The 26,187-nt window shown below is 47.8% G+C and overlaps 2 protein-coding genes across 4 annotated transcripts in view; one reads left to right on the forward strand and one right to left on the reverse strand.

Annotated features, from left to right (window-relative positions):
* ACSS1 (acyl-CoA synthetase short chain family member 1) overlaps positions 1-19,217 on the reverse strand; it is a 33,579-nt gene extending 14,362 nt beyond the window's left edge. The window contains exons 1-9 of one of the 3 annotated variants that reach the window (XM_027696972.1): positions 19,086-19,214; positions 18,876-18,893; positions 15,628-15,724; positions 8,172-8,371; positions 6,572-6,747; positions 3,862-4,014; positions 2,068-2,215; positions 1,636-1,773; positions 977-1,069 (exon numbers count right to left, since the gene is read on the reverse strand). In XM_027696972.1, coding sequence (XP_027552773.1) covers positions 977-1,069; positions 1,636-1,773; positions 2,068-2,215; positions 3,862-4,014; positions 6,572-6,747; positions 8,172-8,371; positions 15,628-15,724; positions 18,876-18,893; positions 19,086-19,170 — 1,108 coding nt within the window. In that variant the 5' untranslated portion in view covers positions 19,171-19,214. Of the gene's footprint in view, positions 1-976; positions 1,070-1,635; positions 1,774-2,067; positions 2,216-3,861; positions 4,015-6,571; positions 6,748-8,171; positions 8,372-15,627; positions 15,725-18,042; positions 18,186-18,875 lie in introns of those variants that run through there. The other 2 variants (XM_027696971.1, XM_027696973.1) reach the window with 2 other exon arrangements.
* Positions 19,218-25,728: 6,511 nt separating this feature from the next.
* TTBK1 (tau tubulin kinase 1) overlaps positions 25,729-26,187 on the forward strand; it is a 110,062-nt gene continuing 109,603 nt past the window's right edge. The window contains exon 1 of the mRNA XM_027696915.1: positions 25,729-25,898. The gene's annotated coding sequence lies outside the window, so the exon portion shown is untranslated. The remainder of the gene's footprint in view (positions 25,899-26,187) is intronic.

Raw genomic sequence — 26,187 nt, forward strand, 5'->3', positions numbered from 1 at the left:
CAAGACACCTTTAGCAACTCCTGAATGTTGGTGCCCAAAAAAGACTGGGTACGGAGGAAGGAGCTGGGAAGGAGCTGCAGGACTCCAGCAAGTGGAGGGCCCCACCAGGTAACACAAACCAAGCTGGAGTGCAGCACATGGCCTCTCTCCTCTGCTGGCCAGGGAGACCAGGAGGCAGAGACCAGCTCTGCTCCAACTGGGCTGGGATCTATGACAGCCAGTCACTCTGTCCAGCAGGTTGTAAACAGAAAACAAGCCTTAACTGATGCACACAGCAGGGTCAAGCATGTTACCAAAACAGAAGTGCATCCTTTTTGAGGCATCAAAGGTTCAGGGCCAAAGCAACCACAGCATACCAATGCACTCCCTGGAGAAGGTGCTCCCCAGCAGCCCTGCTGGGTGACAGCCACTGTGTTCTAGCCACCTGATGGGCAGCCAACAAACCTCCACTCACTCCTTTCCAATCTGCTTGAGTAGTTGCACAAGGCCCCTTTGACTACACAGCTCAGTTTTCTATCCTCCTCTGACCATTCCCAGGAAGGAAAACAAAGCACACCTAAGTGCAGATACGGTGTTTTAAATGCCTTTGCATGACAAGACCATAACAAGGTCAGTACAGCTGGATAAATAACTGAAAATGAGTTTTGCAATTCAAGCTGACTACTGCCAGCTTTGCCCAGAAATTCAATCTCTGCCTCATGTTTCTAGCACCAATTGATATTTTCCAGCATTCAAAATATCAAGGAATGTTTAGAGGGGAAAGGAAAACCAAAACTTCAACATTGCTATTGCTTTTATATGTTGTTACATTGCTATTATGTGCTGAAACTCCCCAATGACTATCAAAAGCTGATCAAAATGCCAGAAGAGTTTTTTTGACAGACTTGTTGGATCAAACTGAAATGTATTAACCCTTCACTAACCACCACCAACCTACTGATGATCAGGGTGCCCGCTCCCCAAGGATGCCTTTTACCTGTCTGCCACCACGTGTCCACGAGGGTGCAGCACCCTTCTCCCACCACCTGGTAGAACCACTGCCAAGCTTCCTTGTTGATGGGCTCTCCCACTAGATCAAAACAAGAAAGTGGCCTGAGACTCAGGAAGTTGCAGGCAGTTAATTCTCCCTCCTGGTGCACAACAAGCCGAATGCATGATCTCCAAGCAGAATGCTTACAGCATTTTTGCTGGGATGCATAAAGGACTGCAACGCGCTCATGCAACTGAGAACTTTTCCCAGGAACACCAAGAGGCAAGCAAAGAATATCACTTAAAGTAACTAATCAATGTAGGTCATGTTTAAGAACCTTCCGAATCGTAAAGGAAATAATGCAGGAAAATGCTGCTGGGCCCAGCTATGTCAGTAAAATTCAAAGTGATGTAATTTACCATTGGATACATCTTTTTAGCAAAGAATGTGATCCTGCAAAATAAGCTAGGAAACAGGCAGTCACACAGATTCAATGGCCCCAAAGTTAGTTTGCTGCTTCTTCTGCTGAGAAAATATTTGAAAAGCCAGACACAGAGCCTGCTTTATCATCTTTTTTTTTAACCATATCCCATGTGGTCAGCTGAACTTCTCTGGCCCCTTTATTTCACCTCGTCTTTTTCAGATGAAGATTCTACGTCCCTTACCTGAACCCAAAGTCTTCAAGGAAGATCTGTCATACTTCTTCACCCACTCTTCTCCATAATTCAGCAGTAAGCGTATAGCCGTAGGTGCTGCATAAAACTGATTAATTTTCAACCTTTGTACCACTTCCCAGTAACGACCTGCAAAATCACAAACAGGCTTTTTATCCATCTAGCACTGACATACCCCTACAAATGCTGAGCTGAAAGGGTAACAGGCAAAAATGAAGCTGTAACTACTGTGAGTACAGAGCAAAAGCAATAACAATTCCCCCCCCCTTCCTGGATGCACAGACGTTACTGAGTGTTGTAGACACATGTTCCAAAGAAATGGAGCTTACCTCTCCTGAGTGGGCAGGTCATGCTGGATAGGTTTCTAAACCTCTTCTGTCACATTGCCATGTCTACCCAAACCTTTTCCCACCACTTCCTCACCTGGGTCAGGGTACAGTGGAGTGCTTTCAAAGAGGACAGAGGTGGCTCCATTGCAGAGTGGTCCATACACAACATAGCTATGTCCTGTGATCCAGCCAATGTCAGCCACACAGCCAAAAACATCGCCTTGCTGGTAGTCAAATACATACTGCAAAGATAAATGTAAGGCCAGCTGACTTTCTGTTGGTAGGTGCAAAGAGCTTAAAGGTAAGGTGCTGGACTGGACATCCAAATGGGAGAAAGAGAGTGCACAGGGCAAGTGGAGCCAAGCATGCAGGACACAGCAGCACAAAGACCAATCCACAGTGAAGAAGCAAGTCAGAGGGACCAGTACCAGGACTTACTGGCTTCTGCCTACTTTTTCAAAAATACATGGAGCATGGCTATACCAGCAGCTGATCAGCTGGAACAACAAAGCTATAACCAAAGCCCAGAGCCCTGGATAGCTAAGCTTGCCTAATCCAGGCAGTGCACATTGGAGAGCTGACTCTGAGTCTCAGGGAAACTGCAGACCTCAGGGTCTCAGACCCCTCACCAATATCAACAGATTTCCATGAGAGAGCTGAAGGAACTGACAGGTGCCCATAAAACATCTTCTGAGAAATATTCTTAGCTGCTCAGCTTCTCTATATCAGTGCATTGCTTTCCAGATGCTACCCTCTCCCAGCTCATCAAATTCAAGATAAAGATCTTGAAGGTCTCATTATCTCGTCTCGGTTATGGAAAACACTTCCCACTGTAAACCTCACTAACACCTCTACCGTATGGTGAAGAGATCCTGACTCATACAGCAAAGTCAGCTTTATGGATTAGAATTAAAAGAAAAACCCATGAGTGTGTGACAAGTGTCACATGTGAGTGTGCAAAGGTCACAGAGATCGCACAGGTCAGCTGACTCCCCTACCTAGGATAGCCAATTCTCAACTTACTTTTCTAAGTGCCTTTTCCTCTCAGGCACTCTGCAGGTGGAGAAAACGCACCAGGGTGCAGGATCTGTCTTCCGGGACTAAGAAAGAGATGCCTTGGAGATTACGCTGTCACTTAAAAAAGCTGATGTAACAAATGCCCTTCATATGCAGAGAAGTCTGACACTTGAACATTTAAATCTTCTAAAAATTCAACTGTGTCAGCTTAAAGAAAGAAAACCTCCACCTGAACTGCTGTGATTACAAACAGGGTGATACCACTAAAGCCAGATGAAGATTTTTCACTAGTCTTCTCATTTCACTGTTGCCTTTTCATATGCAGAGCTCAGACCAGAAGCATCAAGAAGTGTCTTGACTCTTTTCTTTTTCAAGAGAAAGGAGGTTAAAACATTTTGCCTAGATCACCCAGAAAAGCAGTGCAGAGGTGCAACCACTAGAGCAGACATGCAATTTTTGTTCTTCAGACAAGTGCTATGCAAAGAGGTTGTTTTAGGAAATAAAAAAGGCTAGCACCCCACTGCAAAATACTACAGTAATATCCACATTACCAATGCCAGTAAGTTACTTATCAGGATCTTCTCAGCTGCAAATTCTGGGCAGCCAACGCTGGCACATTTTAAATGCAAAAGCAGCACTGCAATTTCCTTCCTTTCATAACTCTAAGGTTCAGGTTTGCATAATATCCTATTCCCCAGGAACAAATCCTGAAGAATAATTACACAGTTTCGGGTATTTTTCAGCTTGTTTACACCCAATAAGCCCATTGGGCAGCAAACAGAGAACACAGCACTCCTCACAAATCCAAGTCTCTCTCGTTAGCACAGTTGGAAGGTAAGTGAACTTTTCCCAGAGGATGCATCTGAGTTACCTTGTGCGTGAGAGCAGCATACAGCAGGTACCCAGCCTGGGTGTGAACGATTCCTTTGGGTTTCCCAGTGCTGCCTGAGGTATACAGCATGAAAAGCATGTCTTCACTGTCCATGCTCTCTGGTGTGCATATAGAAGCTGCCTTGGTCATCTCCTGAGGAATAAAAGGTAGTAATGACAGAAAGATTTAGCTACATGGAGCCAACCATTACTCCCTCTGTAAGCATGTCAGCAGTGTCCTCAGACAAGAACCACCATTGCTGTTGTCCTCTCACAAATGTCCATGGATACATCATGGGTTATATGGGCTCACTTAGTGGAAAGGTTCCTGTGGATGCATAGTGTGTAACCTTTCCACCAGCACCTTTGCTAGGCAGAGAAGTCAAGAAGAACTGGCCAGATAAAATAACACTTCAGGAAAAAAATAGTGTGTCATAGCTGCTTACATTTCAAGCCTTTGCAAGCTGCTGGTAGAAAACCAAAGTGTGACTCCAAACATGAATCACACTTGACAGCAGCAGCAAGGTTGACTGGGTACCATTTAGGACCTTTCTTTTCCTTTTAAAACTGCAGTGCTACAGTTAAACTGTGCATGCATTTCCCCTCCCTGGCCCCAGCAGTGGATGATAGTCCTGTCCATTTGATCCTCAAATTCTAATTTCTTCTACCCAGGAGGAGAGTGCTTTACTCTCCTGCCTCTGTCACTCTCTTCATACCCCCCATCTGGCCAGCTGGGTGAGATCCTCTCCTTACCCCTACAGTCAGAACCTCAGGAGGGAAGGATGCAATGTCCTACTAGGTCAGAGCAAACTTTTGGTCCAGCTTGTGTGCTCAGTCCAACAGAGGAAGGGGAAATAATGTGCTTTGAAAGAGGCACTTGTGCTCATTGGACGTTTTAGCAGCAGAGGGCTTGTCTACCCAGGCTGTGGATTTTTCAGGACAAGACTGAACATTTTTCTTATCCATGTACAAACTTGCAATAATCAGTGTGTGTTCCAAATGCTCAACATATGGCTGTAAAAAAACCACAGCTGCCTTGTGTCTCTTGAGCCCTGTACTGTACTAGATGAATTATTCCTGCAAGGGTTATTAGGTGGCTCCTTGTAGGAATTTCTAGATACTGCCTTTTTATGAGTATACACTATAAACATACTGTATTTACAAGTGTATACTACTATCAGCAGGTTCAGTCTGACAAACAAAGCTTAATAAAAGATAGCTGATAGTCTGGTGTAATTCTTAGCCTCTGAGTTACAGCACTGCTGCTCATCTCAGGTATTTATTGTGACATTTCAGCACTGCCAATTCAGGCTGACTTGCCAGCTTTTGAAACAAAGATGGAGTCCTCATATGCTCCATTATAACATGAGCTTAAATTTTGCAGTAAGGCATTGCACAAGAGCTGGAAAGCACAACTGCTGTAAAGATCAGTAACGACAGAGTTAACAGCATTAACTGTTTCATTCTTGTTTTGTTTCAGACCCTACAACTGACAATGTACTGAGCTCAGCTCTTGGGTCACTAAAGCACGTCAGGCTGTTGGCAGACTAAGGAAAATAATCAAAATGTCCTTTGTGGAGTAGGGAGTAAGACAATTTCTGAATAAAACCTGCCTTCTCTGTTTTTAACTTACAGTAGTAGTTGCTCCTATCTCATGTGACCAGCACAGACCCTTGAGCAATTATCTTGCCTGCAGATGGATGATTTCCAGGCATTATTAGAACAAATAGTTTCTGTTAACTGCTGCTGGAAAACTGATACAACTACTTCTACTAAACACATAAAAATAACAGCTGCTTTCTTTGCCAAGAAGCACAGGTTCTAAATACTCCCAAGCCATCACTGTCCTCCTATTGTGGAGCAACACTGTTCACAGGCTGTATTAAGCCTCTCTAGGAACTTGATTATTTCTGCACTGCCTTTCAACGGTGCACATGCAAACCATAAGAGAGTGTCTGAACACAGTATAACAACAACAGCAACAATGGTCTCAGTGCCCTCTGGGTCTCAGGAAACACTCATTCCTTAAATCTCAGCACTGTCTGCAAGATTACTAAAATGGAGCAGCATAATCCCTGCCTGTGCTGATATAAACCAGATGTGGATTGAGCTGCTTCGACTCACAATCCTAACAGACTGTAAATACGGGCAATCCATTTGAGGATGAAGATCCAGATGATATAAGGAGCAGAACTCAAGCCCAAAAGGCACAGATGGAAAGAAAGATTATCCTAGCCAACACTCAGACCTAAAAGAAGTTATCCGGAGCGCCAGAGAGCGTCTGTGGCAGCACAGGAGGAGCAGCACACACTGAAAACCTGCTCCAGAGGCAGCATAAAGGCCAGACATCACTGTCAGGCCTGGCACAGCCACACTAGAGTGCCAAGCTGCTTCATAGGCTTTTAAGCTCAGCACACACAACGCAAGGAAACTGCCATGGAGACTGCCTTGTCTTTCCTGGCTGCCAATTCCTAGTGTAGCCCACAGCAGATCAAAGATCAAAGCCAAATACCACAGTGTGCATGATCTACATATTCAGGAAGACTGTTACACGTGTTCTGAACAGCCCTGCATCAGGTTTCTCAGAGAGGCCTGTGGTAGCTGGTCCCTACATTTATTAGTTCACCATATTTCTCTTCCCAGGCATAGTAAACATCGCATACTTTAAGAAACATCAGGAATGCAGGCAAGGTTTACCAACAACAACATACCTCTTCAAGGGGAATATCACAGTCACCCATCTGGACTTTGTTATCTGTCCTCTGAGCCACAAAGACATGTTTGATGCTTGGACAGTTCTTCACAGCTTCATCCACAGTCCTCTTCAGCTCTATGATTCGGCCTCCCCTGACTCCCTGGTTGTAGGTGATAACTGCTTTGCATCCAGCTAAGAAGAAAAAGAATTAGCAGACATACCAGCCTGCCTTTCAGGCTAGTGTGCACACCCTATTTTCATTACTTTTGGGGATGATGTATAGGACATGTGTGTCAAACACTTAGAACCATTATCAATCAAAACCAGTCAGTGTCACTGATGACAAAACTTTAAAACCTGAGACACACAGAGATTAGGGGTAGCTGGAACCTCCACAGGTTATCTAGTCCATCTCCCCCACCCCAAGGCAAGGCCCATTCCAGCTAAACCACTTCTGATAACTATCTGTTCAGTCTCCCTAAAACGCTCCAACGGCATCTATTCTACCCTCTCCCCACCAGTCCACTCCAATGCCTATCATGAATATGAGAAAGTCTTTCCCAACATCTACCCTAAGTACCCCTCACTGTAATTTAAATCCTCAGTTCCTGCCTAGCGAAGCTGACATGCAGAACAGCTTCCTCCCAGTTACCTGTGTTACAATGAATGATAATGCTTTAGGCTGACAGCTGACACACTGAAACCAGGGCAAGACTTCCTATGACATGTGTGAACAAGCACCTTTGCCCCTCTCTCTGAGGCTCCATGTAAGCATCCATTACAAACTGACATGGACAGCACAAAGCTCAGCAGCCTCTTGAAGGTGTCACCCCGCTCTGAGATACCTGTAGCCTTCTCAAACTCAACTGTACTACCTGGAAGCCACAGCACACAGCAGCAATCTGGCAGAACACTTCAAACTGCACCACTCAACGTTATTACAGAGCTGTGGCTGCGGAGAAACGGCTCTTTAGTCCATCACTTCCACACAAGTGGCTAAATATGAGAGATAGCTAAAATATGTATTTGTTCTCTATAGATTAACTCCACTAAAAAGAGGAAAAAAACATGAAAACTTCTGTAAGATTTTTTCCCTCACACTAGCCATAAAGAAACTGATGTGATTGCTACGGGACATGAGCCACTTGCTATTTAACTCTTCTGTCAGTACTTTTAGCATTACTTTTTACCTAATCACACAAGTGCTGAGGGCTGAGAACAGCTCTGTCTGCTGGTACAAGGGCTCACAGAGCAGATGCAGGCTGCCAACACTTCCAGGACCACACATAAATCACAGGATTACAATTGAGAGTGCAGAATTAGTACTGTGCAAGAGTATCAAAGAAACACTGCAATTACACTGCAAAAGAACAAATCAGGCCCCATCCCTAAGCTCTGGTTTTCCTTCCAGCTTCATTGCTGGCTGGCAGTAACCCAGTGCACACTGAATGTTAAGCAATTTATAAAGTATTTTCAGGCCAGAGGATACTGCCTCTCTCCCTAAGGAAAAGGCTCTTCGATGCACTCCGTGGAGGAGGGTAAACTCAACAGAGAACTGGGATATGTCTTGGACCACTGTCCCAGAGGAGTTTGTTCCCCAGTCTGCATCTACTTACAGTCCATGATTCTCCCAGCTAAGGACTCTGCGCTGAATCCGGCGAAGACCACACTGTGAACAGCACCAATTCTGGCACAAGCCAGCATGGATGCCACTGACAAGGGAGACGCAGGCATATAGATGGCCACCTTGTCCCCTTTCTGTATCCCGTATTTCTTCAGGGTGTTGGCAAGACGGCAAGTCAGATCCAGAAGTTCCCTGCAGGCACAGAAGCAACACTGTCATGTGACCACACAACCTGTTTTACATGGGGGGAACAAAGAAAAGATGCACTTTTCTCTGTGTATGAGTGAGGTATCACATCACCTCTGGACCTCATCTCAGCAGTACTGGGCACATCAGCTTTTGCATTTTAAAGAATGGTGGCCTGGGGCATGGTGAGAGTCAGACTGCTCCTGCCACTTCAGTGAGAAGAAAAAAGGGTAGAGAGTGGTGCTAGCTGCAGAAGGATGAGTGAGACAGAGCCGCAGGCGCTGCCTGGAGCTGCCAGGCTGTGATGTGGGTAGAGCAGCCAGCAAGCCAGTGGCTGTCCTGCTGCCTCCAGAAGTCAGTGTCCATTTTGGCCATCCTTGATACCTTTTTTACCCATGAGGCTCAGTCATAAGCTACTGGGAACAAATGTGGGATAAACACAAGGTGAAATGGAAGTGTTGCCTAAAGACTCCCAGAACTTTTTAAGTTGGGCAATTGCTGGAAGTGCTCTGCAACTGGTAGATTCTCTTAAAATTGCAAGGGTAAACAATGCATTTGCATGCATAAGGAAGAAAAGAAGTCCCGAGACACCAGTGTGAGGGGCAGATTTTACATGATTTTCAACAAAGCTGGATCACCTGCAGCCCAACTTCCTCTGTTGTCATTTAACCCTGCCATGCTGAAGAGCACAACAGCCTTGCAGAACAGAAGCAGTGCTCCGAATAAAACTGCAGCCACTCTTGCATAGAGAAACTCGGGAACACCGAGAACAGGAACAAAAGCTCTTTTCATGGGGCTCGCCACTGCAACAAGCTGTCTTAATAGCAAAAATGTTCCTCTAAGGAATGAAAAAGCAGTTTGTGGGCAAAGGCTTGCACATACACTTATTCTGCACAGGGGATAAGACGACTGCAGGTACACCTGGGTCCAAGATGCTGTCATGAACTGAACAGCTCTGTATGCCTCCAGTGGAAAGGCTTCAGGAACAAGAGCTACTCTACCAGGTGAGGAGTGGTCTCATGCCAAAGGAGGTGACTCTAGGAGGGGCAGCAGAACAGTCCTTCTGTACCAATCATCAGCTCAGAGGAGGAGACCAGCAGAGTCTGCCCAGAATGAAAACTATCCTCTGGGTTCACAAACCCTCTGAGTACTGAGGCCCAGAGTAGAGAGATATCTTCTACTCCCTAGGAAACTCATCTTCAACCTGTCACCTGTGAACCCTTAGGGGCTGTAAGCTATGCCACCAGGGACCCCCAAAACTGTTAATAAAGAAATTAGTTTTGGCGGCTTGCATTCCGTAATAAGCTGTAAAGCATGAATCTATATCTTATGTGTCCTCTTCTCACAGAACTGATCATAGCTGTGAAAAAACAAAGAAACAAAACCAATTTTCAGCTGGTGGCTAAGCTGCAAACAAAATGAAAAGTTGTTTCTTGTTTATCAAAAATTGTTTTCTTTCTTTTTTTTAAACCACTGCAAGTTGGAAATAGGGAAAGCCCAAGTGCTCCGCTTTGGAAATGTCATATCAAAACTTGGCATCTTACTTCCATAGGATAAAACTCCATCTGCACTGTGAGAGCATGAAGAAACACAGCCATTGAGAAAGTATAATGACAGATCCAGTGATGGCTGGAAGGATACCACTTCCCTCCCATCTTTTAGAAGACAAGGAAAACGAGCCTCAAATCCAAGGCATGGCACCTCATATTATTTATTTTAATACTATTCCTGTAGGATCAAGTAAATAGTCCATTTCTGGACAGGCACTCAGAGAAGTGGCCAGACATGCTCCAGTGCCTTTTCTCTGGCAATAGCTGGCAACAGCTGCCACTGCATAGAGACCACCACAATCCTGCAGAAATCAGGTATGGAGTGGCTGCACCCCAGACTGAATTTCCCCCTAATCCCTTATGGTTAGAGATCAGCCCAAACTCTAAAGCGCAACATTCAATTACCCCTTCCCAAGCCCCTCATGACCATGCATGTTCCTACTGTCTACATAAATGCACAGTCTGTTAGATTTATTATTTTGCTTACTTTTACTGAGTTCACGAACTCTGTGCAATAATTATTTCCCACCCCATGTTTGGTTTGATGCCTTGTCCTAAAAGGTCACATTTTCTGGTCTGGAATTTATCTGAAGCTGCATTAGAGAAAAATCTCAATGTGGATATATAGTAAAGAGCCAAAACAAAACTAAACTGCTCAACTGCAGAGCGCAGGAAGTGAAACAAGCTCCAGGCAGGCAGTTGTGAGAAAGTAAAATAAAAACTTCTTATCTGCAATGGAAAACACTCGAGTGCTTTCAGAGCTGTAGCCTCTTTCTCCTTAGCAGAAATGCCAGAGTATCTCTGGCTATGATGTGTTTTCTGAGCAACTCCATGGCTCACTTACTTATTCAGGACTCAGTGACCACGATGCTCTCATTGTTTTTTATGATTAACTCCAATTTAACATTGGCTTTATGAGAGTGTATGAGCAAGTTAACAGACAATACACAGCAGTCTTTACCCATGGATCTATTCGCTTTGCCTTCTTTGTACTCTGAAATGCCAAGACAGGAGGGCCTTGAAGGACCCTTGGCAGTGCAGCACATCTGGGAATAGGCACAAAGGGTGAAGCCAAGAACTCCAACAAAGAAATCCACTACTCCCTGAGCATCAGGTGTGTCTTCTGGCTCCTGCAGCAGCAACTCAGGCTTCCCCTCCAGTTCAAGAAAGGGAGTTAGCAGAAATGCTGTGTCAGGAATCCTTCCCTTGACTCCTTCACTCCTTCAAACACACTTTGCTATCTAACAGGCAGGCAATTAGTACATGCCAGCATGTTACACATTGCCAGTTCTTAACCCAGACACATCTTGGGAAGGAGCGAGCACCCTGCAGAGTTGCTGCCCCACAGAACTGTGCAGCATTTGAGACAAATGCCCAGCCTTCCTGCAGACATCCTGAACCCAAGGCAAGGGAAACCCCTTGCAACCTTTTTCAGGTCAGAAAGTGAAAAATCCATGAACTGCCTTGAACAGGGAAAGCCGAAAGCCTGGGCAAGATTTACTTGCAACTTCAACTTAAGAAACCAATACTGGAAAGATGGAAAAGAGTTTGCTGTCAATGGTAACGTACCAACATGGTTTCCAACTGCAGTATTCACTGTGATCTCTAATACAAGTGCAACTATTTCAGCTTGGGCTGAGGAATCCTTTGGCTTTTTAAAGGCATAGCTGTCATGTGGCTCATGAAGATGTCCAACTGCTTCTGTCCCACCTACCTAAGACCCTAATTTCTGGCCCTTCAGTTTTCCTCTCCCTACTTTCTATTTTGCATTTGAACATTCCCTCTGGTCACAACATTTGCTGCACCAGAGTGAACTCCTTTGTAAATTAAAACCCTTCTGTTGAGACCCAGCTTGCAACCCTTTTGAAAAATATTTTAGCTAATGCATACTGCTGTCCACTTCACACAGCTCCCATTGATTTTGCAATGCTAGCATACACTGGCTCACAGGTGGATAAACTGTAGAGACCTAGGTAAACCAGGGAACACCAGAGAGAATAAATAACCCCATGTCAGACAGGGGGAGGTCTGGCATAACTTTAGCTTCTGTCTTTAATATTCCCACTTGTTGAACTTTAGGAGGCTGCAACACAACAGCTCCAGCCACCAGCTCTTCCTGCTTATATAAGGCACAGTGCCCTTTAAAACCCAGGCTCAGTAACGCGCTGGGGAATTCCTCCGCAAGGTTTCAAAGCCCCTGGGCCCTGACAATATCCAACGAGCAGGACAAAACACTCCCAGTCTGGCTGGACCCTTCTGCCAATAAATTCAGCTGTCAGCTCACAGCAGCACAGTCCTGCTACTCAGCCACTTCCCTACCACTGGGGTTTTGGTGGTTTAGCCTCCAGAGAGCCAGACATCTTGATAACTGATTGGCTTGCTTTGTCCTCACTTTGCTGACTGTAGCCACCAAATCCCAGGAGGGTTGTATTCCCTGTTGTCACGAAGCAACAAAAAAGCAAGTCTTCTGCCTTCCCATTCAAAACTGGAGATAATTGGAATGTTAGCTAAATTTCCACTTTCTAGAAATGAAACCCAGAAGGAGGAAAAAGCAAGAGGGGCCAGGGAATTTTTTTTCCTGAAAGGCTTGAGTTGCATCAGCTAGAGAGACTGGACAAAACTCAGCAGTGAAGAAGATCATCACAATTGAGATTGTAAGAGCAGCACTCATCTATTCGTGCTAAAATGAAATGTTTCACCTATGGCTTTGTGTACTTTTGCCAATCAGGAGATGTTTGGATTCTTCTCCTAGCACAGAGCACTTGAACTCTGCTGCACAAGTACAACCCACCTTGCTGACAAGTGTGCACAGGGATGTAGGCTGATTCATGGCATAGCCCAACTGCTCTTTGCCCACTGCAAGTGAGGCAGTTAATGGGGCAGCAGAGGCAAATGGAGGCTCTTATTTCTTCCAAAGATGAGCAAGCTGGGACAGCACTTTCCAGTGCAGCTGTATTTCCTGCCAATGCACAGAGGAGGTCCCACTGATGGAGGCTTTCCCCTTCCTCAAGGAGGAGAGAGCCTGTTCCAGCCCTTTTCCTGTATAGCCACGTTCTTCCTTTGCAGGCTGTGATGGGAACAGGGCCAGCACTCAGCTGTTTTCTTGCCCCTGACAACTCCCCAGAGAAGGGAGAGCACCTATGCCAGCAGCTGCATCTTTCCTTGTGTCACACAGGGCTTATCTGTAAGGAGAAGCAGCTCAAAGCAGCAGGCTTTGCAAAGTAGATAATGTAAAAACAAATGGTGCCTTGCACTCCTCTGCACGTAAGCCCTGGACAGCACTCTCCCAGCTGAGGTTCCATGACCTTACTCAAAGCTGGTCCATAAGCAGTGCCCAAACTAAAGGCTTTAGCTTCCTAGAGTGCTACTGTAATGCTACTATCCCATTAACAGCACATTCAGGTCCTAAGGAAAGGAGCCTATCTCCTCTGCCAAAGACAGATGTCCAGCATCCCTCTCATTTCCTCTTTATGCTGAGGCTGGTGTGCAGAGACCACCCTGCTACAGAAGCCTCACAGAGGGACTACTCCACCAGCATCTCAGCTTCTGGGTCATCTCCTTCTCTCATATGCTTTCCCTCACAAAATTCCTAGCTCAAATAAAGCACTGTTGCAAAAAGTTTTCAACAAAGCTCAGCATCAAAGGGAGGTAAGTGCCAACACACCTTGGAGAAACCTTACTGCACCATTTAAAACCTGCAACAATGCAGCTCAATGATCACAGAAAATGCAAAATTTTTTACTCTCTTCTTGTGTACATACCCATACAGTATCACTGCTCTCAACAATACTATTCCTGGCTTAATGAGATAAGCAGAGAACCAAGTGACCTGTTTTATCGAGTGGTAGGACCAAAGTCTCTTGAGAAACCCGAATGCAGTCACATCTCACCCAGAGTATCAGGAAGAAACAGGAACATGGCTCTCAAACACAGGAAGAAGTTTGAAAACAGAGGCTGTCAACTTGTCTTTCACTTGGATGTTCTACTCTCTGGTACTAGTTACTGTATCTTTGTAACTGCACAAAGAGGGGTTTAGACATGGGTTACTTGTCTTCATGTTTTCAGGCTGAAAATATACTTTCTTCCAAATGCATTTTATCATGGCCAGGAAAAAATCCAGTTCTGCTGCTGTTAAGAAAGGCCTTTCTATATCTCCAGAGATCCCAAGAAGATGGTTTGAGTGTCTGGAGCAGCTCAGCCCATTTCAAGTAGCACAGCCCAAGGGAGAGGCTAGAGTTGCCTTGAAGGAGGCTGTGCTATCTGTTGGGCTGCTCTCCTTATCTGAACACAGTTTTCACCTCTGAACCACCCCCAGTTTTCATGCCTGACGCATAAGGAGAGAGGTAAAAGTACATACACCCGGGAGAAAAACATATCGTACATAATCAATTAAAGGGAAAAACCTTTGGTCCTTTTTTTACCATCAGAATGGCAAAAGCAAGACTCAAAGCATTTAGCCAAGATGCCCAGTTCGTTACAACACATTTACATCATAGCATACCTAAACATTCTCTCAAATAACAATACCAAGATTAAAACCAATGCACTCTTTCAATGCAGCTTTATATCAGGTAGTGTTTATTTCTGTTGCATGGAGCACTAACCTCTCATAATTATTTGTACAGTCACTCCTTCCTGCTGACTAGCTTCTTCACTCCAATGAATTATGCTTTCAGGTGCTTTAATAAATTCTGGAGGTGAACCAGACCACCAGAACCTATTCAGACTCAAGGACCTCTAGGAGTCCCAACGAGCTCCAGAAAACATCCTTTAAAAGTCTGATGCCAGGACTTTCTATGTCTCCTTTGCTTTCTGAACCAGGACATCACACATCTGGCTCCCTGAGATTCAGCAGATCAAACTTTTGGCTCCTTAAAACATGCATTGAGAAACATACATTCTGGGAAATCTTTAATTCTCAGTAGAGAGACAGATGATGTAAAAGGCATCTTTGCAGGCAGGACTGTCTCCTAAATGAGGGCACATAGCGAGGAGAAGAGAAATATGCTTGAAAACTGCCATATTCTAACAAACCCTACAATCTACAGCAGCAATTGCAAGTCAGTGTCACTCAGAGCAGCCTCAAGGTTGCTCTAAACTGTGCTAAGGATGGAGAAGAGGAACATCGGGAGCTTAAAATTCCCTCCAGCCAGGGCTCAGTATCATGCTCTTGACCATCAACACAAGATGTTTGCACCAAGTCATTTGCTGCTGTGCTGAAACCAAAAGCTGCTCACAGAAATTTTCCCATGAACACCTCTAACAAGCAAAACTGGCAGTTTTTTTTTCAGCAAGAGTTAAAAAAACCCCAAGCCTTTCTCTTCTAAAAGCCCCCACATAGAGAAAGAGGGAACCTACAGGATGGCCTGATCAGCATCATCACCAGATGATGCCAAATCTCAATCTGAAATTTTCAGTAGCTGCCACTAACTTACATCCACTGTACCTCTGAACCTGTACTACATACAGGTGTCTAAAATCAGGGAACCTGCCCCACGAAGAACCCAAAGGAAGAATATAATTTCTGAGTGGCAACACAGCTTTGTTTTTCAGGAGCTATTCCATCATGATACAACAACCTAGCCACAACACTGTGGTCCCATGTCCTATGTGCTGGGAGTACCTTGGAAGCAAGCAGAGTTTCACAGAGATCCCACTTCCTGCTCCCCCACGCTGCCAGGTGTCATAAAGCATCTCGAGAAGGTGCCATACCTGTAAGTGATGTGCACTGCAGTGCCAGGCTCATCTTTCTCCCAAATCAAAGCCACTCTGTTCGGAGACTTTTCAACATGTTGATCCAAGCAATTTACTGTAAAAAAACCCAAAGGTTTAAACAAAGTCTGATCACATGCAAGGTGCTCTGTAAACTTAACTTGGTCAAGAGTAACAGCAAGCTAGTACAAGAAGAAACATCAGTTGTTAGCTCAGTAGGCACACACTCATGTAAAACAGCATTTGCAGCTCTAGTAAAGCTGTACAACAAATACTACACTTAAATGGCACAGTTGCCTTATGGCAACCCCATGAGAGGCCACTGCTGATTCAGCTCAGCTTAGCTCCACTGGTTAAGCTTAAGCCAGCCCAAATCTTTCCTCTGCTCCAAGTAGCACAAAGACAAGACACCCTTTTGATGTTTGTGCTCCCCAGAGCAGCATTTCACTACATAAATATGACAGACTGTCTTCCCCAGCTTGCACGTTTAGCACTGCACCATTTGGATTTTCTAATAAACCTCAGGTGAAATATTTTTTCCAGGGTATAAGAGAAGAGCTGAATCGCAGCTAAATGAAAATATCTAAAACTGTAGGATCTAGGGCAAACTCCGAGTACCTACAAATTACCAGACACCTGGGAAAGATTAACATGTCTAAAGCTATGTACTACACCTATTAAAACGTAAAGACATAAAATTACATTTTAAAGGCACATCTCTCCCCCTCAACAACTTGAGGTAGAGGACTTAGGAGAGCACTCAACCTGAAGAAATTTAGAGAACCCACACAAGAAATCCGCCTGCACATCCAGTAGCAAGCTACCTGATGGTTAGAGAGCATCCTTGTAAAGCATTAATTCCAAGCCTATATGATACTTGCTTATTGCATTGTAATCTTTCAAAGGCAGTTACTTTATTTCAATAGATAACTACTAAAAAGCAGTCAGGGACACTGCCACATAATTCGGAAAAAACTCTTTTAAAAATTGCTGAGTTTCAGACCATATTTCCTGGAAATATTAATACTGGTCGGAAAGGATTTCATTTTTCCAGACAAATGAAGTGCCACAAAAGCTGTGTACTGCAGCCAGGGAATCAGCTTTGGCTTTTTTGTGATCGCACCACCACATGGAGGGTAGGAATGAGCCCATAAAGGTGCGCAGAGAAAGAAATCTCTCAGAATTCAACACATTTCATTACAAGTCCAAGTGTCGATCTCAGAAATTTGCAAATGCATTCTTCTGCCATTTAAAGTCTTTTACATTTTTAATGTAAAATCCTGCAGCAATACTGTAAAGGAGATAAAGCAATTTCTTAACCCGTCCTAATACAAGAGGACAAAAGCTCTAGAGGGGAATGCTTTAAGCAGTTACACACTAGTTTCCTCTACTCCTCATCCACAGCTAATTTGATTTGCTGCAGCTTGGTCCACAACACACTGCAACTCCCACCTCCAAGCTCCTTGCAGCAACACACTCACATATTGCACCATACTACAGTAAATCACATTAAGGGGTATTCATTGCCCAAGCAGCATTTCTTACTCGTAAGCAGCCACACTGGCCTTCAGAGGGAATTTCTGCCGCAGAAATCCCCAGCTGAGCCAAGTGAGAGCTTTAGCTCTGTGCTCAGTAAGAACCAGCAGGTGAACCAGAGCCAAATGCTATTATTTGCTTCCTGATCTTAGGCTTACAAGAACCTTTTGCTCATTTTACAAAATAGAATTAAGTGGCCTTCCCCTCACTATTATATCCTAGTGGTTTCTCCATATGCTGCTTCCTTGACAACACTCAGAAACAATTCATTTCAGTAAGACATGCTCCCAAGAATGTGTTCCAGCTGGAAATGCAGTAGTTTGCCAGATTATTCTCCTGCCCAGGAGTTACAGTGCAATAAATCCAGAAGCACTGAAGCTCATAGGTCCCCCAAATCCTATCGCAAGGTCCCTCCAGAAAGGTATCAGATTCAGTTGCACATGGTTCAGCTGTGCTGGGAGGTGGGCACACAAGATGTTCTGGATCAGGGACCTGAACCGTTGCCATGTTTCTGTAGCCAGTGTTCAAACTGAGACGAAGGGAGCCTCCTAACAGAAAAACAGTCACTTGGCTGTGCCCGAGTACCATCTTCATCACGCTTGAAAAGAAAACCAGGAATAGCAAACCTGTTTAATTCTGTGCATCTGTTTCAAAGGTCTATGATTTCTTTTTACATGTGCAAAGAAAACTATATGGCATTTAGTGCCTGCTGAAGAACCAGACCCAGGGCATGATCTAAAATTTGCATTTCAGAGATCCAACAGAGGATTCAGAAGAGGGTGTTGATCCCACTCCACAGAGGAAAGAAACAGATCTCTGAAAGTCTCTGCTCAGACAAGACCTTTCTTTCAAGAGGAATTAATTAAGACAAAAGCCTGCCTAAAATCCTCTGACTGCTGGGTGCCAGAAGCAGGGCAGTACACGCATCTCCATAAACTTGGGATCCACTGCTGGGAATCATCTCCTGGGAGGAGATGCTCCTATACGTTCTGGAAGACCTGAGGAGGGTTTCCTCTTTTACTGTGAAAAAAAGGTGGCCAGAGATGTCACAGTTACTGCACTACTGAACCGGTAGTGCTGATTCAAGCACTCTCACAGGAACGGGAAATGAAGGTCAGAAACGAACATCCCTGTTAAAAGACTTCACCACTGAGTTGTACCCTAGATGGGACTGGGGCTCATTCCCACTGGGCGTGGCCATGGCACAGAAGAGACTTCAAGACAGATACGGCCAGGATGAAACTCAAGGGCAGTGAGGACAGTCATAGAGAATCTTACTCTTGCTTCACGTTAAGTGGTGAAGTCGGAGAAAAAGAACAAGATCCTCGTTCAAAAGAGAAAAAACCTTGCTGCTTCCGCCTCAAAAGACTGGGATTCGCACTGTCCGCCACCTGTGGATCATCTTAAGCCACCACGGGGAGCCGAAGCCGGCACAGCCGAAGCTGGGGCATTTCTGCCGGCACGGCAACAGGGGTGCGGCCAGACCTCCGCCGATCGGAGGGCAAAAGGCTTAGCCCGGTTTAATCCCGGCTTCGGATTTTCTCCCCGCTTCCAGCATTTCGCAACTCCCTGCTGGTTTCCTCCCAGCGCCGCCCAACCGAACTCCTCGTCTTCCTATCCCAAAAGAGGGGCGCTGGCGAAACCCGGTCCTTGGGACGGCTCCCGGGCAGCCCGCCCGGGCGGTGCCGCGGGGCGCGGGGGGGACGCCTTACCCGAGACGTTGAGGCGGCCCCCGAGGAACCAGCGGGCTGTGCCGGCGGGCCGGCCGGGCTGGCAGGCCGTGTGGAAAGGGCTGTCCCAGCGCAGCCACCCCCGCGCCAAGTCCGCCCAGAACCCGGCGGGGTCGCGGGCCGCCCGCTCCTGCCAGGCCCGGTACCCTCCGGGTGGCAGCGCACCGGGGGGTCCCGCCTCGCTGCAGCGGCGCCGGGCCGCGACCGGGACCCGTCCCAGAAGGTGCGGGGGGCTGAGGGCGCGCAGCGCCCGCGCTCGGGCGGCCGCCAGTGCCATGGGCTCAGCCCTGCGCCGCCGTCGGGACCGCACCGCGCCCGGCCCCGGAACAGCCCCGGCCCGCCGGGAGGGGCGCGAGACCGCCTGAGGGGAGGGGCTGCCCCGGCCGGGCGGCCCTGGGAGCGCCGCACCGCCGGGGACGCCCCGCACCGCCGGGGACGCCCCGCACCGCCGGGGACGCCCCGCACCGCCGGGGACGCCCCGCACCGCCGGGGACTCCGCATCGCCGGGAGCGCCCTGCACCCGGGGACACCCCGCGCCGCCGGGGGCGCCCCGCACCCGGGGAGACCCTGCAGGCACATGGGCCCTCATACACCACCAAACCCACGGCTGTCACACCCCTGCCCCCTCTTTGCTCAAAATGAGGTGACTGTGAGTTCACTTTTTGCTTGGCAGCCCTGCGAGCACCGTCGTTACCACAACGTGGAGCTCCTAGTTTTGGTTATCGTTCCTTCCTCCATATTAGCCTAAGGACCAGGTTTAACCCGTACTTCGTGATGGAAACCCTCAACAATGAGTAGCAAGGTTTTAGAGCAGGTAACACAGAGTTTATTCTCTCTGCATAGCAGGGACATGCCCTTTGCTGGCTTGAAGAAGCTAATTCTTTTAGGCAGTTTGGTCCAGCCTCCCAGCACGGAGTTTGAAAACTCCTATTAGAGGGGCAAGGTCTGGGCATCCTTTAGAAGTGCCAAACTTCCTGAGCGCCAACTCTGCTCACTCCCAGAGTTTGGGTAGACAAAACACGTCATCTTCAAGATTAAAAACTTGAAATTACTCTATATACCACGAAGCTTTTTCTGGCAGTGGTAGAGACAAATAGTGTTTTCTATGACTTTTTTCCCCCCTATTCTACAAATATCACCAGATACTTTATCAGGTAAATAATACAGATTTTATCAGGATTCGTATTTCTGGCATTTCTACACTTTTCATTTGTGTTTTATACGTAACAAACAAGAATAAATACACTCTTCCTCGTAAAGCTGGCATTAGTTCATTGCTTCTGAAGTTCGATATTCCTTCCTTGTGTTTTGAATACCAGTTTGGTTTTGCGGAAATCTTAAGTTCCAAGCAGCAGCACGTGTGCCACCTGGTGCCAGACAGGAGCATGGAGAGCACTTCAGCTTTCACTTGGTTTGCCTAAGGATTACTCAAAAGTTTTCTATCAAAAACGACTTACAGGCAAATCCCACTCCTTTCAGGATTTCAGAGGAAAGCTTTTCACAAAACAAGCAAATGAGTTGTCGAAAAAATAAAGCACGAATTTAAATTCTTTGGCCTTAAACCCTAGCTGCTTCATTTGCAGACCTTGAAATCCTCTGGGAATGGTGCCCTTCTCTGGTTTTCTTCCACATAAGGCTGATTTTCCTTTTTGACTACCAAGTTTTATTTTGCTGATGATTCACCATCACATCCCCCATCCTCAAATTTTGACTTTTTCCTCAAAGAAAGCCATGGCCAGCAGCAACACAAATCCAGCCTGGAGGCCACCTGATCACCCCGTTCAGCTGGGTTGCTGAGCAGAACAAGCACAACTCCAAATCTCCTTTCTTGTCTCCAAAAGAGCTGAGGAGAGGGGAAAAGAATCCTTGAGATTTTGCAGTGCCTACTTATCCTAGCTATGGCTTTCTGGCAGTGAAGGCTGGCATCAGGCTGTTGACTTTTTGAGAACCAAAGAGTGTTAGAGCAGTTCTCATTCTTAAGTTTGTAGCTTGAGTATGCCAGGAAAGGCTGGTGCTGGATAAAACACAGGTTATAGAATTACTTTCTGCGCTCATTGTGTCTGCATTCTTAGACATTCTCATTATGTCTACATTGTGTCTACATAGGGTCCTCCCGGCATTATGGAGTCCAAACAGCAGTGGTGGTGGTATCAGCTCTGGAGAAGTCCAGTTACTGTTATCTGAAAATGCCACCTGCTACAGCAGCTCCCAAAGGCTTGTGGCTGCCAGTGCAGAAGTCATTCCCTGCTGCAGCCAGGTCCCCTGGCACAATCTCCCAGACCAGCCAGGCAACCCCACTGCCTTGCAAAACATTTTAGCAGATAACAGGGTCACCTGCTGAATAGCTGCAGCTATTGTATTAAGGGTTTTCTGTGCTGGTATCATGGCAGGCACTGATGAACAAAGTTAGTAGCGTTTTGAGTAGGGGGTGAGTTTGGCTACCAGCTCTCCGTGGGCTCATGTTGCATTTATCCCACACAACACCTCTTGCACTCTCCAGTATGACAGTCTGGAGAGCACCAGCCCCGTGCCACTGGGCAGAGAGAGAATTTCAGGTATTTCTGCTTGTGCTCCTCTGCCAGGCACAGCTATCCTATGGGCACACACACTGATGCTCTCTGACCATTTTGCTTTCCCTTTCTATATTTTTAATCAATTTCTCTCTATTTGATGAGAGTTATGTTTCTCAATTGCTCGTCCCCCTATTTTTCCCTTAATGACTTAAAAAGAATAAAAAGGTAATGAAATCCATGACTGCCACTTGGTAATCACTGTTGTGGTCCTAACTGTTCTTTCCAATGGTCTTCCCACATGGTGTGCACACAGTTGATATCTGACTCCACAAAGAAAATCAGTGTTAGGCAAAAACACCACTATAGAGCTATGTACACAGAGGTCTGTGTTAGAAATCCTCCCAAGTCACAATTAATCAAGATTTCAATAAAATCTTTTGATCATTTTTAGCTACATTTGTGCCTGCAGATGAAATTGGACATGTTCCCATGTTCCAGCAGGTTTCTGAACCCATTAAGCTCCATCTGCATAAGAGCAGATTCAGAGGGAGGAAAACCAGGGATGAAATAAAGCTAAAATGCAGTTGTTCAGGTATCACTTTAACTCAGTGGCACAGATCAGCATAGAGCTTGGGTCCAAAGCAACAGGAACTACAGCAGGTTTGAAGGAGGAAAGTACTTGAGCTAGTCTGGGATGTGAATCTTTGCCAGATCTGCTCACATCTGGCCATCTCTAACATTATTGCACCATCTAGAAAACATCTAACTCACGAGACTGAGCATCATTTCCCTTAAACTGGCTTCAAGGCTTGCATTTGCTGTACACAGTATAAACAACACTTAAAAGTGTTAAAAAAAAAATGAACAAAAATGCCTTTCTTCCTTAGGAGTGTTTCAAGATGCACGATATAAATTCATGATAGGGCTGGTGGAGACCCAGTGCCCAGTTGAGCACAGAGGCAGATGCAGCACGTGGTGCCTCTCAGGACCAAGGTGCAGAACCAGCCCTGCACCAAGAAGCAGGAGAGTGCAAGTACCTGCTGTGCAAGGTCTGGCTGCAGTGCATGGCACAGGGCATGGCTGCCACACACACAGTGGTGCTGCATGGTGCAGCAGTGCACCATGCACCGCAGTGTTGGTCACAGAGGTGTCCAGTGCTACTCCAGCCTGTCTGTCCAGAGTCCACAGACATCATTTCATCTTTGACAATAGAGAACTGATGCCTCAGTGGGACTGCTTAGAGCCCAATACCTAGAGCAGTGTTGGCTTCCTCCTCCTCAGGAGACTCCTTGCCACCAATGGGATGATATGGTGGTCAGCAGCAAGATATCACTGCTTTTGCTGGGTATGCTTCCCTGCTCATGCTCATGCTCATGCTCATGTGTCATTTTTTTGGTCAGGCCATCAGCTGTCCCATTCACAAGAGTTTTCTGCTCAAGTTTGGATTTCAAACCAAGGGGATTCAGTGCTGTTGCTGATACTGATCAACCCTGAACTTCCCTCCCCATTGGCTCCTGCACCAGAAGTCTGCACTGGTTTTGCTATGCGCTTTGTTCCAAAAAGTCCTTGTTGAAGAATCATCACATTACACTGGCTTCCTCTTGGGCAGTACTTGGGCTGCCCAACCTGAGGGTGGACTGAAGGCTCCAGCATCAAAGCTTTCCATCCCCTCCAGCTTGGTACTGATGTTCTGGGCTCAGTGTTGACATATGTCAGAGACCCTCTCATGGCCTGTTGCCTGGTGGAAACGACTGAAGAGGTTAGGAAACCTCCAGTTATTACTTGACCTTCACTTCAGCTCATAAACTGGCATTGCCTTCTCATTTCAATTAAGATCAGAGACACAGGTTGCAACATAAATGTGATTGAAAGAAAAACCACTTTCCAAGGAGAGGGGTGAAGGGACACAGGTAGTGTAGAGTGAAGTCTCTTCACCCCTGGAGGTCTTCCAAACAGGCCTGGACAAGTCCCTGTCCTAATTCTGAAGTTAGCTCTGCCACCAAGGCAAGGCTTTCCCCAGCCAGGGCCCAGGTGGATGCAGTGGTGGCAGAAAGGTTCAACCAAAAGCTCAAGTCACGAGACAGGTGTGAGATCAAGCCAAGTAGTCAATTAGTGGATCAGGTCCAGTGATGGTAGCCTGGCTCAGACACTTACCAGTGATTCCTAGACAGGGCCATAATGACAAGACAGTTTCAAGGTCAATCCAGGATTTCTATCCGCAGGTCCAGATCCAGGGACAGGTACAGATATGGCTGAGCTGGAGATCAGTGCAGCATTTCTCAGGCAGGGACTGAAGACTAAAGTGAAATGGAGCTCATGAGCCCATGGGTAGGGTGTGGGCAGAGCTCTTGGTGAGGCTGGTAAGGGCCATTAAGGCTTATTAGTGCCCTCGGGACCATCATAATCTTTTTCAGTCCAACTCTGCTACTGGGTGTGTTCTTGGTGCTCTACCAGCATAGAGGTCTGAAGGGCACCAAGAAGCATGTAAGATGGCCTTTTGGGGGAGGACAGCTCCTGTAACTCCTTTTTGTTTGCCTGGTTCCCTTGTTTCTCAAACCCAGGAGCATGAGCCAGTGCTTGGGAATAGAAGTGATGGGGTCTTGACGTGCAGCACAGAGAGCTCACATGGCAACTGCCAATTATCTCTCAATCATACACTTGGAGTGACAGGCACCTGGGCATGAGGGTGCAGCTGCCAATGAAGGGTTGTGTTACACCCTGGGACCTGGAGGATGAGCTACTACACGGCTGGAGATTCCCTGGAGTCTCTGCAGAATGTTTCCATTGAGCAAGCCCTCAATGCAGGAGGCCCAGGGCCGCCTCCAGCCAGTGCAGGAACATCATGGGGGCCTGGTAGCCCTGTTCTCCTGAGTCTGAGTGGCTGGGGTTGGCCATGGTTGTGGTGGATCTGCCTTTGCACAAGCACACCCACAGGTATGTCAATCTTCACAAGGTATCCCCTCGGTTACCACCCTGGCCACAAGGGACTGCTTTGGTGGGGGGAAGGGAAGAGTCCTGGCTAGAAGATATGTCCCACAAGGTACTGGGGAGCACTGCAGCCCTGTGGAAGCTGGTGTGACATCTCATGCATGAGATCAGATGGGAACTTTCATCTGCAGATCAACATCGGGTTGGGTCACTCTGGTGGGGGCAGGGAAAAAATACTGCTGTGTTGCAAGTCTTCAGAGAGGGCCTAGGAGCAGTGTCCCTTGCAGTGTGTTTTGTGCATGGGCCGTGCACATCCACAGTTTGGGGCATAAGTATGTGGTCCAGTTGGGCATACAGATGATTTGACACACACATATGGCTTGAAAGGGAATAAGAAAGCACAGCCGTGCACATGGCACAGCATATGCTTCAAGTACACCATGAGTGGCAGTGAGCTGGAGCATGGAGAACGGCACATCTCTGGAGCAGGGTGCACCTCTGGAGCTGTGCATCTCAAGGTGGGGGAACAGGGACAGGCACACTTCTCGGCTGCATGCAGGGAGAGGCTCACTTGTGGGAGCCATTTCTCTGTGTGGTGCAGTTTTGGTAGCACTGCTGCTGGACCCAGCTGTGAGCTGCTGGGCCTGTTCCCAGCCCTGGTAAGGCAAGGTCTGGCCCAGTGCAGATGGGGAACACTGCTGATCCTGATGGTGCAGTGTCTGGGCCAATGCTGGTAGTGCTGGTCCTGGTCCCAGTACTGTGTCCATCCCAGACCATGGTGGTGCTGCTATTTGTGATGCACTGTAATGCACCAGTCCCTTGCTGGCCCTGGCCCCAGAGCACTGGGGTAAAAAACTGCAGACCAGCGCTGCTAGGGCTGACTCCACCAGTCTCAGTGCAATGCAATCCAGCCCCAGGGAGATATGCTGACTCTGGTCTTGGTCCCAAAAGTGCAGTCACCCGGCCCTGTGCAGGTAGTGCCAGTGCTGGTCCCAGTCCCCCGGCAGTGCAGTGTCCAGGGGCACGCTGGTGATGCCAGTGCTTATCCCAGCAGTGCAGAGACGAGCACCAGTCTTCGTCCCGGCAGGACCCGTTATCTCGCCGGCGGTGCCGGTGCCGTTCCTGATTCTAGGGCGGGGCAGCGCCGTGCCGGTCCCGTTCCCGGTCCCAGGGCTGGGCACAGCCCCGTACCACACCGGTGCGCTGCCCAGCACCCGGTGTCCCGGCGCGCTGCAGTGCCCAGCTCCTTGTGCCGCCAGCGCGGTGCCCGGTGCCGGCTGCCGGAGGCGGCGGGGCGGGCCCGGGGCGGGCCCGGCCGGGCGGGGGCGGCCCGCGGGTGATGTCAGGCTGATGCTGTCGGTGCGGCGCGCGGTGCATTGTGGGCGAATCCCGCCGCCCGCCGCGGCTCCGAGGGGGAGGATGCGCCCGGGGCCGGCCCGTCCCACAGCCGCAGCCGCAGCGCACCGGGCCGGCGGCACCGCGCCCGACGAGCCGCACTGAGGGGCGCGGGGCATGGGCTGCCTGCGCCGGCCGCAGCGGAAGGCGCCGGCGGCGGCGGGGCCAGGTGAGCCGGGCCGAGCCGGGCCGCAGCGGGCACGGGTGTTGGGAGGAGGGAGGGAGGGCCCGTCCCGCCGGCGGCCGGGGAGCTGCGGGGCCGAGACCGCACCGGGCCGGGCCGCGCCGCGGCTGCGCGCGGGGCACTGTGGGAGATGTAGTTCATAGCCCCACCCGGCGTCTCCTGGCGAAGAGAGAGGGTCCCGCATGCGGGACTCGCTTTCCCAGCGTGCCCGCGGAGCGGGGCGGGCCAGAAGCGGAGTGACAGGCCAGTGCCACCAATGAGAAGGCGGGCAGGG

Source organism: Neopelma chrysocephalum, unplaced genomic scaffold, assembly GCF_003984885.1.
Source record: "Neopelma chrysocephalum unplaced genomic scaffold, ASM398488v2 Primary Assembly neopelma1_117, whole genome shotgun sequence".
Lineage (NCBI taxonomy): Eukaryota > Metazoa > Chordata > Aves > Passeriformes > Pipridae > Neopelma > Neopelma chrysocephalum.